Source organism: Gastrolobium bilobum, unplaced genomic scaffold, assembly GCF_033153095.1.
Source record: "Gastrolobium bilobum isolate Gb01-03AN ecotype WA unplaced genomic scaffold, APGP_CSIRO_Gbil_v1 utg1951, whole genome shotgun sequence".
Classification (NCBI taxonomy): domain Eukaryota; kingdom Viridiplantae; phylum Streptophyta; class Magnoliopsida; order Fabales; family Fabaceae; genus Gastrolobium; species Gastrolobium bilobum.
The window spans coordinates 474,007-489,744 of NW_026898281.1; the positions used below are offsets into that span (position 1 = coordinate 474,007).

General features: G+C 35.4%; 2 protein-coding genes across 2 annotated transcripts; both read left to right on the forward strand.

Annotated features, from left to right (window-relative positions):
• The first annotated feature begins 417 nt into the window (after positions 1-417).
• Positions 418-4,802, forward strand: LOC133314500 (F-box/LRR-repeat protein 3). Its single transcript, XM_061515988.1, has 7 exons — positions 418-1,041; positions 1,902-2,027; positions 2,162-2,266; positions 2,354-2,753; positions 2,851-2,980; positions 3,079-3,373; positions 4,452-4,802. Exons 1-7 carry the CDS (start codon positions 418-420, stop codon positions 4,695-4,697), a joined length of 1,926 nt encoding a protein of 641 aa, XP_061371972.1. The 3' UTR covers positions 4,698-4,802.
• Positions 4,803-6,383: 1,581 nt separating this feature from the next.
• On the forward strand, positions 6,384-9,020 carry LOC133314499 (putative pectinesterase/pectinesterase inhibitor 22). Its single transcript, XM_061515987.1, has 2 exons — positions 6,384-7,341; positions 8,350-9,020. Exons 1-2 carry the CDS (start codon positions 6,402-6,404, stop codon positions 9,018-9,020), a joined length of 1,611 nt encoding a protein of 536 aa, XP_061371971.1. The 5' UTR covers positions 6,384-6,401.
• The last annotated feature ends 6,718 nt before the right edge of the window (positions 9,021-15,738 follow it).

Sequence of the window (15,738 nt, forward strand, 5' to 3'; positions counted from 1 at the left end):
GGACGGGGTTGTTGTTGTTACTTGTTACCGAGTATGACAGACAGAGGAGGAGTACAACAGGGGACATGGCCGTACCCCTACCCGTACCCGCACATGATATGAAATTCAAAATGTGGAACACGCACACTCTGAAATCTGAGTTCTATTTCTTCCTTGAAATTCTCCTCACAATACTATTGTTATCAATTTACCATTGAACTTATAGAGAAGAAGAAAAGTGGCAGAAACGATGAAACCAGAGAAAGCTCATTGCAGATTAATGGGCACACTCTCCAAACGTACCCATCATCCTCTTCTCCACCTTCGCCTCCTATTCCTTTTTGTTCCCACCTAAACCCAAACTTACACTAAACCCTTTTTTTCATTGAATCCAACGTCAAAATAATCAACGTAGGATCTAGAAATTCGAAGATTTTAATGTTGTCTGAATCTGTTCTCTGCCTCTTGACCGAGGACCTGCTTATCAAAGTCCTTGACAAGCTAGGCTCCGACCGGAAATCATGGCGGCTTGTATGCAAGGAGTTTCTTCGGGTCGAATCGGTGACCCGGAAGAGTGTTCGGATCCTCCGGATTGAGTTCTTGCTCGGGTTGCTTCAAAAGTATTGCAACATCGAGACGCTTGACCTATCGCTGTGTCCGCGGATCGCCGATGGAGCCGTGTCGATTTTGCTGAGTCAGGGATCGGTGAGTTGGACTCGGGGACTCAAGAGACTCGTGCTGAGTCGCGCGACCGGGTTGGGTTACGCGGGGTTGGAGGTGTTGATTCGAGCGTGTCCTCTGTTGGAGGCGGTTGATGTGTCCCATTGTTGGGGATATGGGGACAGAGAGGCTGCTGCGTTGTCATGCGCGACGAGGTTGAGGGAACTAAACATGGACAAGTGTTTGGGGGTTACTGATATTGGGTTGGCAAAGATTGCTGTTGGGTGTAGCCAATTGGAGAGCCTCAGTTTGAAATGGTGCTTGGAGATTTCTGATTTGGGTATTGATCTTCTTTGCAAGAAGTGCTTGGAATTGAAATTTCTCGATATCTCCTATCTCAAGGTTAGTTTCTTTACCTTCTCCCACAAGAAAATTTATTTGGCTATGAAGTTATTACAGATTCAAAGAAATGATATGATATGATCCGTTCCCCCTCCCCGTTTATTTTTTTTCGTTATGGTTTGGACACTTAACTTGAAAAGGTAAAGTTAGTTAAACGTAATCAGCAACTTACACAATTCACATTTATATTGACGAAGAAATGAGAGAGAGAGAATAGAGTTGTGTGAGAAACTTTTTCATGTGTGTAAATAACTTTATTGTTATTGAAATTAGGTAGAGGTCACAAAGTTGACAGAATATAGTCACTTGAGCAAACCACTTCATCCCCCAGCTTTGCCATTAATGTTTGAAAAAGGATAACTCTTCAAATCCATACCCTAAATGCTTAAGAGAGAAGCACCAACCAAATTCTTAATGTGATATTCCCACAATTTCAATTAGGATATTTGGGGTGTGGGTTTTGGGTCATTAATTATCAATGAACGACTTATGCTTCCATCTGATTTGAGTTAGTCTTGTTCTTTCATGCTTACAGTAATCGAAGAAAAAATAGATATTCTGAATTTCTGGTTTCCGAAATTTGAGAGCAGTGCAGAATCAATCGAGAAGCAAAAACAAGTTCTTCTGTACCTTGACTATGGACAATACACTGTTGTACTTGTATGTAGTAATGGTGGTGTTGTGATATATTGCCTTAATGCCATTCCCAAGAGCAGCATATTTCACTGACAATGTGATTTTCTGTTTTACATCATTAGCTTACTCAGCTAATAAAGAGACTATATTTGGTTTGAGTGTTTATTTTATTTTATTTCTTCAAATTATACCTTTTAAATAATTTTGAGATCTTACTTTATTAGGTAACAAGCGAATCTTTGCAACCAATAGCTGCTCTGTTAAAGCTTGAGGTTTTCGTTATGGTTGGCTGCTCTTCAGTGGATGATGCTGGATTGCGGTTTCTTGAAAAAGGATGTCCACTACTTAAGGTTTTTTATTTATCCTAATTTATAAACTATGACGATAATGGTTCAAAAATTTATGTAGTTTTACCAAGGAGGTTCTCTGGAGCATAACCACAGATGTCTTTAATTTAAATAAGTTTCCTTTCCATGAGTTGCAGGCAATTGATGTATCAAGGTGTGATTGTGTTAGCTCATCCGGTTTAATATCTGTAATTAGTGGACATGGTGGTCTTGAGCGGATGGATGCAGGATACTGCCTCTCTGTGAGTTTATTGTATATGATATGGTTGTGTACCATATTTTATTGTGATAAGTTTTATATAAACTAACACCCCATGCATTTCCTATAGGAGCTTTCAGCGCCTCTTGTTAAATGCTTGAAGAATTTAAAGCAGCTGAGCATAATTAGAATCGATGGTGTTCGAGTTTCTGACTTTATACTTCAGACCATTGGCACCAATTGCAAGTCTTTAGTGGAACTTGGTTTAAGCAAATGTATTGGGGTGACCAACATGGGAATTATGCAGCTGGTATCTGGCTGTGGCAATTTGAAGATACTTGATTTGACTTGTTGTCGTTTCATCACTGATGCAGCCATCTCTACTATAGCAGACTCTTGTCCGGACCTTGTTTGTCTGAAGTTAGAGTCTTGTGATATGGTGACTGAGAGTTTCCTTTATCAGCTTGGATCAAGTTGCTTGCTGCTTGAAGAGCTTGATCTTACTGATTGCTCTGGCATCAATGACATAGGTAACTTATGGAAGTTCTATCAGTAAATAGTATAACAGTCTTGTTCAAAATTGCCAATGGTTCTGATTAATTTATTTCCAACATTGTCTTCATGCAGCACTCAAATATCTATCAAGGTGTTCAGAAATAGTGAGATTGAAATTAGGATTATGCACAAACATATCAGACATAGGATTGGCACACATTGCTTGTAACTGCCCAAGAATGACTGAACTTGATCTCTATCGGTAATTGAACTTTAGAGTCAACATGGTTAATTGTTTTTTATTTTACAAAATTGTAAAAGTGGTGAGTCTGTTTAGTTCATTCTGTTCTTTTATTGCAGCTGTGTATATATAGGAGATGGTGGACTTGCAGCGCTATCTAGTGGATGCAAGAAGTTGACAAAGCTCAATGTGTCATATTGCAATAGAATTACAGACAGAGGAATGGAGTATATCAGCCATCTAGGTGAACTATCTGATCTGGAGTTGCGCGGGCTTTCGAACATCACAAGCATCGGTATAAAATCAGTAGCAGTTAGTTGCAAGAGATTGGCTGATTTAGATTTGAAACATTGTGAAAATATTGATGATTCAGGTTTCTGGTCCCTTGCCGTTTATTCTCAAAACCTTCGGCAGGTTAGTGGTACTAGTTTTACTCATTACATTAATACTGTTCTGAGTCTTCTGACTAACACCAAAGTCTGGTCTCTAAAACAAAAGTAAGTCCAACTATGAAAATTTGAAATTTACCTCATGGAACGTAAGTGACACTCCTCTGGCTTTGTTACTTCTTAAGTTGCAGACTGTTTTATAGTTTGATCTGATTGATAAATTTATGACTATAAATCTACAAATACCAAAGAACCCTGGTTTGGATGCTTGTTTGGGAGCAATGCTCTCCTTTCCTCGACTGTGTTTGTTGTCCCTCTTCTCTTTCTGTGCTTTTTACGCATTTAATTTTGATTTTGGTATTTGTTCTTGTGCTTTCCAGTCACATTTAATCCATTTTCTGCCCTGGACATGAAGAAGAATATGCACATAATAGTTTTTAATTTTTCTTTTTGGCTATGAAACTTTATATTCAATTAGATTGAAGTTTCTGGCACATCTTACTACAAGTCTTACTCTTATGCGGCTCCACTTTGGAATAACATGTAAAGCTGGATGTTGAAGTTAATATCCTTTGTATAGATGATTTGATCCTAAACAAAGAAATAAAGAAAGGAAAAGCACTTGTCTAATAGAATAAATTAAATTTATGCACCTATTGACTGGATACCGGCATTGTATCATTTTGTACTTTATAAGTGGAGGCACATGATTAATTTGGTTTTGTAACTGGCTCTGTTTATCATATTATCATATTCAACTGTTATTCTTACGTTGTAAAAGAAGGTAGTGCTTCTTACCGGCTTCAAAGAATAATCTTTTGTTTCTTTTCAAATTGATAATGTGATATATGCTCTAAATAAATCAAACAAAGAAAATTGTTATGCTGTTAACAAACAGTTTTTACTGCCCAGGCGAATATTTTCTTATGCTTTCAATAATTGAAGTTTCTATTTATATTTTGAGGAGTGCATGTGTTAATTATTTTTTAAATAGGTCAAGCATTGAAGTTTATTTACATGAAGACAGCCCATAATGATGGAATATATGTTATGTTATAATTAGGGATTCTAATTCTAACTCAACATAGCAATGATGATGGCAGATAAATATAAGCAACTGTATCGTGTCAGATGCGGTGTTGTGCATGCTTATGGGTAACCTGAAACGCCTTCAGGATGCCAAACTGGTTCGTCTTGCTAAAGTCACTGTTAAAGGATTGGAACTTGCCCTTAGAGCTTGCTGCGGTCGTATTAAAAAGGTTAAACTGCAGAGGTCTCTTAGGTTCTTGCTTCCCTCAGAAATACTCGAGACAATCCATGCACGGGGGTGCAAAATCAGATGGGATTAGCTACGCTATTTAAGTCACCAAGATAATGTATTAGATTTTAAATTTCTCTTGTATTTTCTTCCCTTAACTTCTGTTGCCCTTGTAAGGTGCATGCAAGTTCAATTAGGCGACATTGACAATATGTTAGATTATTTTTTTCATTGTTGATGCAAAAGATGCCTAAAATAATGTTGCATACATGGATACCTCATAACCTCAAGGCGTTATCAAAATATTAGTGGCGGCTTTTCCTCTAGTCAGATGATTTTTGATTTTCTGTATTCCTGTTTATCCAGCATGTTCTGAAATGATAACTAAGTATGAATATGAATATCTCAAATGATAATAGATGTGGTTTCATAACTCATGGTTGTTTGTGGTCATGATTTTGGATTACAGAAATTAGAAATGATATCTGCATACTACAAAATATTATATGGGATAGGTTATTTTACATGTTTTTTTTTTTTTTCTGCCTACTATTTTCCAACATCGTTATATCAGAATTTCAAGAGGAGAGAGAAAGATAAAAGTTATTTGAGATTCTGATCTAATGGTGTTTTGGGATAGGTTAGTCTATTTACCATTTTTTTCTGTCTATCTTTGCCTATCACTCTCCAACACCGTTAGATCAGAATCTAAACATGAGAGAGAAAATTAAATATTAATTAAAATTCTAATCTAATGATCTTTTAGAGTGGTAGGCAAAGGTAGACAGAAAAAATGGTAGGTATAATAACATATCCCTAGTATTTTAAAGCGGTAGGCAGAAAAAAAAGTAGGTAGAATAATCTAACTCATATTATATTTACATTTTTCTAGTTTGAGAAAAAAATTAAATGAAAGCTTTGCATTGCAATGTGTATTTTCTTGTTTTATTATCTAAGAAGAAAGTAATATAAGTCTTGTGATGAAAATGGTGCGGAAATGGAAGTATCATTATTCTTTGCATCAAATCTCTAGGCTAGGTGGATTCTCTAATAAGTGAGATTGGTTCAACTTAAACAATGAAAACCGGATGAAAGAAGCAGTGCGAGTGGATACTGAATACTCAACTAAGGTGAAAAATAACTCCATGAATTTGGTACCTACACGTAAACCATTTTGAACTTGACTATCAAGATAGGAACTAGATTACTTGGGCGAAAATCAATATTAGGCGATGCGAAAGCAGCTTCGAACCTGATTCAACTCGAGAATTTCTACAACTATGAAGCAAAGAATACTACTTTTGGACTAGGTTAAGGATTCATAGGCCTTCATTTGTTCATTTTGTGTTATTTAAAGGTACAGGCAGATGTGCAGTCTAAACGAGGCCTTGAAGAGAAGCACTGTGTTTTAAGGTTCATTTAACAGTTTGACTTATGGTTGCGTTTGACAGGAGAAGCCGCAGCCTTAATTATACCTTTGATCAATCATCAAAAGTGAGAAGCTGTATGTGCAGAGTTCAGAGAAAGTGTGTATCATTGTTGAGAAGTGGTGACACCAAGAAGTTCAAAGGAGGGAATATCATGCCATGCCTCCAACAAAAGAAAGCATTTGAATAACTTGGGACTTTGTCAAGAGAAAAAGCATAAAGGGAATGAGAATATTAAAACTCCGAAGAAAAGTCCTCGAGTTTGAAAGCAAAAAAGCTTGCCTGCAATCCCTCGTGTATAAATAAAGGTGTTTCGGAAGACCACAAACATACTTGCTACCTTTCTGCTTCTCTGTCAAAATCAAAAGATGGCCTTGGTTAATTTCCTTTTCATTCTCATGCTTTTACCCTCATTTGAGGCTCTCTCAGATGAAACTCCCTCAGACATCCAAACCCAAGACATGCATGCCTTGATTGCACAAGCTTGCATGGATATTGAAAACCAAGACTCATGCCTCAGAAACATTCAAAACGAGCTCATCAAAATTGGTCCTCCAAGCCCTACTTCAGTCTTAAGTGCCGCACTCAGGACCACAATGAATGACGCCATAGGTGCCATTGACAACATGACAAAGTTCAGTACATTTTCTTATAATTATCGCGAGCAACTAGCCATAGAAGATTGCAAGGAGCTCCTTGATTTCTCTGTATCCGAGCTGGCATGGTCTTTAGGTGAGATGAGGAGAATTCGAGGAGGTGATAACAACGTGCAATATGAGGGCAACCTTGAAGCTTGGCTCAGTGCAGCACTGAGCAACCAAGACACATGCCTTGAAGGCTTTGAGGGCACTGATAGACGTCTTGAGAGTTACATCAGTGGAAGCTTGAATCAAGTCACACAACTTATCAGCAATGTTTTGACTTTGTACACTCAATTGCATAGCTTGCCCTTCAGGTCTCCAAGGAACAATACTCAAACAAGTGAAAGCTTGGAATTTCCTGAATGGATGACTGAGGGTGATCAAGATCTACTTAAATCCAAGTCACATGCTGCACATGCAGACGCTGTTGTGGCATTGGATGGGAGTGGCCATTACCGCACAATCACAGAAGCTGTTAATGCAGCTCCCAGTCATAGCAACAGGAGGTATGTTATCTACGTGAAGAAGGGACTTTACAAGGAGAATGTTGATATGAAGAAGAAGATGACCAACATCATGCTCGTTGGTGATGGTATTGGCCAAACCATTATCACAAGCAACCGGAATTTCATGCAAGGTTGGACCACTTTTCGAACTGCCACACTTGGTAAGTTACACCATATATATGGATTCAGAACTTTATATATAATTTATCATGCGTGGTTTATTTCTATTTGTGTTATAGGTGATCTAGAAAGTGAATAATATATATATATATATTCGATCCTCTCCGGTACTGTCTTTGGTAATTGAGAGATGTTTAAAGTTTTAATTCTGAAACTCACCTGAATCAAACTAGTCACGAAACGATGAACAGATTGAAATATCTCCGAAAAAAAGAGAGTTAAATAATATAGACCAAAACTTTATGATGACATCACGTTGAAAGTGTCTCGGGATAGGTTGAGAATCGAAGAAAAGTATGATGGCATGCTATCTCTTTGTGGAACAAATCTTTGGTGCTACTGTAGCACCAAAGATTCAGTACATCCCACTAATAAAAATATTACATGTCAGCTAAAGTGTTATTTACTCTGACAATTTCTCTCTCTCTCTTATGATGTGTAATGCTCTCATTGGTGAGATGCACTGAATCTTGGTGCAACAGTAGCACCAAAAATTTATTCCTCTTTGTGGCTGAAATCTAGATTAGTGTGTAATAGAACCTCTCTCGTGGGTGAGATGAGAGGAGTATTTATAATAGGGAGAAGATTTCCAAATAAGAGAGACATAATTATTTTTGTCATTACGAACCTCACTAGATATGAGGAAAATAACACATCTTATAATATTACATGAACATGTACTTCTTTATTAAAAATAGAAAAAAAATGAGATTTAGGTGACAATAATCATGAAAGGGTGGGTAAAATGAGAAAAGTTAATTATTATTTTTTCCCCAAATTTAATAAAGAATGTACTCAGTTTTCAATATTTTCTCTTAACAAATAAGATGAGTTAGGGAACATTTGTCACTTTAAGGATGGAGGATTATAACCCTTTTAACGGGCCTTATTCGCCGGCCCAATTCATGTTATACATATTCACATAACTTCTATTAACTTGTGATTATTTATGAATTGGCTTGACAATTTGCAAATAAATAAATATGTAGCTGTATCCGGGAAGGGTTTTATTGCAAGGGACATGTCATTCCGGAACACAGCTGGACCAGTAAATCATCAAGCTGTGGCACTGCGTGTGGATTCAGACCAATCTGCGTTCTATAGGTGCAGCGTGGAAGGGAACCAAGACACCCTTTACGCCCACTCATTGAGACAGTTCTACCGTGAATGTGAAATCTATGGCACCATAGACTTCATTTTTGGCAATGGGGCTGCTGTGTTGCAAAATTGCAAGATATACACTAGAGTTCCACTTCCATTACAGAAGGTTACCATCACGGCCCAAGGCAGGAAAAGCCCACATCAGAACACTGGTTTTACTATTCAGGATAGCTTTGTTTTGGCCACACAACCTACATATTTGGGTAGGCCATGGAAGCAATACTCGAGAACAGTTTACATTAACACATACATGAGTGGGCTTGTCCAGCCTCGAGGGTGGCTTGAGTGGTTTGGAAACTTTGCATTGGACACTTTGTGGTACGGTGAGTACAAGAATTATGGGCCCGGTTCATCACTCGCAGGTAGAGTCAAATGGCCCGGTTTTCATGTAATTAAAGATGCTTCTACCGCCAGTTTCTTCACGGTTCAGCGGTTCATTAATGGGGATTCATGGCTGCCGGGAACAGGCATCAGGTTCACTGGAGGCTTGACCAATTGAGTTATTTGTTTGTTACCTATCCTACCTACTACTATTTGTTTACCAAAACTATATTAAGTTACCATCCTGCATTTTTTAGATTAATAATTGTATCATTTTCTTTGACTGATGGAGGAAGAATATATAATATTTTTGTGGGTGGATGTTTAGGAATTAATTTGTGTTTGAAGGGTCGATGATTTGATTTTTGTACACAATTTCCTCCTTTTTTTTTTTTTTGCTATGAGATAATTTGTTTGCCATATCATCTTCAAGCCAAACCTAACTTGCTAATCCGAAAAATGTAAGTGTTCTGAAACATGTCTGGATGCATGATCAGCAAAAATTAATAAACAGGAATGAAGAGGAAAATTTTATTTACAAAATTTGAAAAAGGAAAAAGTTATAATATAAATAGGATTGCTATTGACTTTGAGACTTTACCCGAAATATTTATTTTATCTGACATAGTATAACATCTCACGAAATTAGAAAAATATATATATATGGCTATGAGGAATATGGATGCTGTGTTAAATTTGAATTATGTGTAATATTTTGTCTTATCTTCAAATTGTATAGCTACTTTCCTTAGAGTGGAATTAAATTAATTTAGGGAATTACTTGAAGTACAATTATGGTAGGCATTTGCAACTTGTATTAAAGAGTATATGAGTAATTTAATCATAAAATAAAGAAAGGGCTATGGTACTTAAAAGACATGGGAATTAATAAATTAGTGGGTAGGTGCATAAGTAAGTAGAACCTTTGGACTTAGGTGATTTTGGACCCACATCATGAGTAGGTCGACGGCCCAAGTGCATTGGGAGGGTTTTGTTCAGCCCCAAACCATGGTTTATCCTAGCCTTATCTTAAGAACCCCACAAGTCGGCCCATTATTGGCAAAGGAGCTACACATGGCAACATTTCAGCCAACCTTTATCCCCTTGTACATAGCGCTACCTTGGGCAGAAAATTCTGATGACTTGTGGCTTTAACCAAAACCTATTCAGCCTTTTTTAACATGCATCAAATAAGGCACTTGTGGTCAGATTGCATGTCTTTTGATTGGGGCAGAAACACTTCACCACTCCTCTTCCTTGTGCGCTCCAAAGAGTGAGAGGACCAAGCTATTTTTCTGATTTCTTGATGGCTTATAAATCAACTCTCTTACCTCCCATTCACTTGCTCCAAGCGCTGATTGTAGACTAATAAGTGTAGAAGTTATCTTGTGAAACAAAATAGAACTCAGCCATTCCATTTTCCCCTCCCACCTACAAATCGTAACCTTATAGTAGGGTAGAGACACCAAGAAATATTACAAACTAGCCTCTCCATCTTTGCTTAAAACCGTGAGCCATTAGAGTGAAAGACCTCAAGAAAAACCTTGCATGCCATCTCCTCCTCTCATGGCTACAAACCGTGGAGCTTCTTGAAGGGTAACCAAGTTTCTAAGCAAGTCTTTCCTTCCTCCCTTGTTCGGTTGCGAGCTCTAGAATTCAAGGAGGTGAGTTGTTTGCTTTTCCTCTTATCCTTTCCTACTCACAAACGGTTCTCATTGGATTATTCTTTGTTGCATGCGCAAGATTCTGTCTTGGTGAAGTCACTGCCTTCCTCGTACGTTTCTAGGCTTGAACGTTTGGGTGAACAAAGAACCGTAAGTCATCTTAAACCTCTTTGTGCTTTTACTGTTCGGTTTTAGAAGTGTTTTAGGAGAGCTTGATTATCATTCTGTTTTGTTGGAAGCCTTGACCGTTTAATGCATGCAAACCCCCCTAGCAAGTTATGTCTAGAAAATTAATCCCTTTAACCGTTGGATGATTCCCTTGAACTAGAAAGTATTAATAAAAAGTTGTAAGTGCTTAAATATTATAGGCAGAACGTTAAAACCTTGTGTTGTCCCTTTTGCGTTCTAGTAACATCATATAAATGAACTTGTTTAGGCACTTAATGATAGGCAGTAAACCGACTGTGTATGTTAGTTTGATTGCTGTTATTTGATGGAAAAATAGTAGGACAGCATGCTGTATGTAGCGCACATGGGGAGCTTGGTTGAGACTTTGAATAAAATCCTTAATGTAATTTAATGCTAACCAATTCTGTTTGAGTTAGAAACCTTGGGATATTCACTGTTTAACATTGGTAAAATCATTGCGAAGTCAGAATAGTGTTAGGAAAAGCATCCTAAAAACCGATTGGAAATTAAAGGAAAAAGGGATTAAAAACATATGCTGTGTGGGAACTATGTGACGTACGAATTCTGACTTGTAACCTTGTTGCTTAGGTGCGCTAAACCCTTAAGATTTTGGACTATTTCGCTGCTGCTTGGTAATTTAATTGTGACACGTGAGGTAAATGTCTGGTGGCATTACCTTTTGTGACTGCTAGCTAGTACATGGATTGTGAACGTTGCTCTCATGTGTCTTGCGTTCGGATTTTGTATAAGTTAGTTGGATTCTGCTCATGGACTTGAAATGCTGGATATTTTGTTTTGAGAATTAATTATTTTCCGGCGTCTTGATATTGGAATCCATGAGATATATGTTATCTGGATTATTATCTAGTCATGCATACACATTCATGATTTTAACTGTTTGTTCGTGTGTGAACCATGACATAGCATTCATGCATAACTTTCATGTTGATATCTGAAAAAAAATATGAAAAGTGAGCATACGCTTGAGCACGCATCATATAGGCATCCCTTCGGTACCAGGGTATGGGACACTTGGCTTCCGTCCGCTTAGGCCGCAGTTGGAACCCTCTTGAGGAGCCACTATGGGATCTCCACTGTGCTTGTTAGTACGTGCACATTAGTGCTATGAACGTACTCTTGGCGTTATATACGCAATATGATAATACTTAGTATCTGTCAGATTTAACTTGATGATGCGACTGCTTTGTAATTCTGTATCTAGTTAGTATTGTTGCATTATTGGTTTTGCTATCACACTACTGGATTTTTCTCACCCCTTTGGGGCTCAATTTTTATAAATTGCAGGAGGACGAAAAAGTATATGATGTCGTTGAAATTTTTTTGGATATTTGCTGTTTACTGCTGCTGTTTGGACTTTTCTGCTGTTGCCTGTTTGTCTGTTGGATGACTGTATTATTTTGGGAAGTTTGGATTACTGTTGGAAGCATGATTTAACTTCTGTTTTAAGATTTTTATAGTCGGTTTGCACTTTGGAAAAATTCTGGAAATGTTTTGCGAAAACTATTTCTTAAGGTTTTGAATGCAGATTTATAAACTATTTTGCGAGCACTTTGCGAGTTATATTTAGTGGGGCTACAGACCTCCGAATTGCTTATAATTTATATGCGCGCGAAGCCTCACGTGTCTAGTTTCTGATTATATAAAGTTTACAATGAAATTCTAAAAGCACGATTTATTATGAGTTTTGCACGAAGACAGGTTTTTCAGGAAAATGATTATTTCAGCAAGCCATATATTTCACTAAATTTTCACACTGTTTTAATTTCTTTTGACCAGATTTGAAAACAAAATTTTAATGAGACGAAAAACAAATTTTTTGAACTTATCCCCTAATATTAGGGTTCTAATCCGCTTAGCAGACAACTCCTTGGATGCATATATGAGAGAGTGTCACCCATAGTTGGTAAGTACGGATTCAAAATTAACTATCTATAACACATTAGGATTGGTCCAATAACGAGAGATTTGGTTAGTCTGCACAGGTCTTCAAACCTCACCGTTGTATAAAAAACAAAACAAAAAAAATAACCATCAATGCTTGCTAAGAGTCGTAAAGAGCGAAAATATTTGGAGCCATCACTGTGGGATATCAATTTTTTTAGTTAATTTAATTACATTGGATTTGCAGTCGTTTTGGTAAGGTAGGGGAGGAGGATAAATTATTGAGTGGAGAATATAATCTCTTACATTTAAGATTATATTAAAGTCTTATCCGATAAAAAAATATAGATATATAGGAGTTGCATTTTCTCATACAGTAGGAAATTTTCTGTAACTGATACAATCAAATGAGATCCATTGGTTAAAAAAAAAATGTTACTGGCATGTATTTCGATCTCTGTACAGGAAATCTTTTTGTTTTATATATATATATATATATATATATATATATATATAGAATAGGATCATTTGATATCGGTATTAAACTTTAAAATTTGACACCAAATTGTAACGGTTGATTTTCGCCAATTAACGGTTATTATTTATTTGGAATCAAACTTATTAATTAATTATTAATTTCCAATAAATAATAACCGTAGATTGACGAAAATTAACGGTTAAAATTTGGTGTCAAATTTTAGAGTTTGACACCGATATCAAAAGATCTTATCCTATACAAGATGTGTCTATGAGAAATTTTCTTTTAATGCATGAGAAAATTAAAAATATATATATATATATATATATATATATATATATATATATATATATATATACTTTTAAAATTACAAACACTAAACATATATATCACACTTGTACAAGCATAAAATAAAATATGAGCTCGTCGATGGCTATCAGATTTTCGCGTCAACAAGGTATGGAGAAATTACAAGTTAAATGTAAAATTAAAGGAAAATATTACTCTCATTTTCTCATAAGATAATTTTTTTCATATTCTCTCACTTTGATTTTCACATGCTAGTATTTTTTTTTCTTCTTATAATGATGAAACTTATTTATTTTTTCTTACAACATAAGATAACTGTACATGGAGACTAATGAAGCCGAAAATTAAAATCATCAACTACACACCACTCAGCAGTCAACACCATCCTCAATTTTCGCTAGTTGTCCTTTCAAGTAAGCATCTCTTGTCGGTGCCTTTCGGCTTAAAAACTTTTTATACAAGAAATTGAAAACGTAAAAGAGAAACACAGCCCAGTTGATAGATTGTAATAACAATTCCTTACGTGGACCTTGCACGCAGTATGTAGATGCTCGGCGCAGTGAAAGTTTTGGTAAATTTTGGTTAGCGCATAAAAACTAAAGGTTTCATGTTTTTCAAATATTATATGATATAAAATTATTTTTTATATGTGAGACTCAGTTGGGTCATATGTAAAAATAAATAAAAATATGAACCCCACATATTTTATATATATGTAAGATATAAAATTATCTCATACAACATTAGAAACATTAAACCCATAAATTAAGAGATTAATGTTTTTCCTGCCATAGAAAATAAAGTTATCTCTTACAATCCCAAAATATATCATTTTAGGGTTTAGAATAAAAAGAGAAAGGTACTTTAGTAAAATACATGTTATAATAGGAAAGTAAAATTTTCAAAATACTATTTATTTTTTATTCTAAACCCTAAAATGATATTATTTTGGGGTTGCAGGAAATATTTTTCTCATAAACTAATTGTTGAGATATATAAAATTATTAAAAAAGCCCTCATCCACTAGCTTAAGCTTTTGGGTTGAATTGGTTCTCTACATGGTATCAGAGTCTGGTGTCTCAGGTTCGATCCTCGCCGCCCCTCACTTTCTTTCAAGTGGAATTTCTTTGTTCGCACAGGTAGGTGGGTCTGTGCAAGCCCAGTGGGCTCTTGTGTGAGGGGGCGTGTTGAGATATATAAAACCATTAAAAAAGCTCTCATCTACTAGTTAAGCTTTTGAGTTGAATTGGTTCTTTATACAAATTAAATATATGATTAGTTAATATTGAGGTGCTTAATTTAACAACTCAATTATAAAAGGGAAAGGTTATACTTACAACCTCTTACAATCATATATCTTAACCGTTGATTTCCATCAATCAACGGTTAAGATTTTCGTAAATTAAATTTATTAATTAATTATTAAATCACAATAAATGATAACCGTTGATTGACGTAAATCAACGGTTAAAATATATGGTTGTAAGAGGTTGTAAAAAAAATAGGTTGTAAATATAACTTTTACCGTTATAGAATAATGTTAAATATAAATTAACTCGCATTTAGAAAGGTATTATCTTACAGACTTACACAAATTAATCCCGAGGACGAAGATTCGAGTTCTGTGAACACAATTAAGAATAATGGCCAAATCAGTATTACATGTTATTTAAAGTCATTAGTATCAATTACAAAAAAAAAAAGTCATTTGTATCGTAAATGGTATGTAAACACATTGAGATTTTTTTTTTTTTTTTAAAAAACAAAATAAAATAGTCCCAATTATATATTTAAGGGACCGCGGACTGGAATGGAATACGTACTGATCATTCCCCTATTTTGCGTTTTCATTTCCAGTCCATGATTATTTTAGCTTTATGGCTTGTTAACTCTAGTTAAGTTTTTAATCTAAATTAAAAATATTTTAAATTAATTATGCATATATTTTTAAAATATTTTTATTATAATTTATGTTTTCTTAAGTGTATTTAATTAAAAAAAATCCGTATAATAATTAATACATGGAATACTTGGTAATTAAACTAAACCAATATTCACTTATTTATTTAACTGTACTCATTAAGCTCAATCCTGTTTTATATATTAAACTATGGGAACTAATTATCTCATGTTGCATGAGATAATTATCTGATGTAACAAACACAAAATAGTGGGATCCACTATTTTTTTTTTATTTCTTTTTTGAAAAAGTAGTATACCCCACAATCTTATCTCTATTGCATGAGATAATTATCTCATGCAACATGAGATTAATAGATCCCTTAAACTATATATAGTATAGTATCTTAAGAATAACTTAATATAATATCTTAGTTTATTCTCTCCGGAGTACT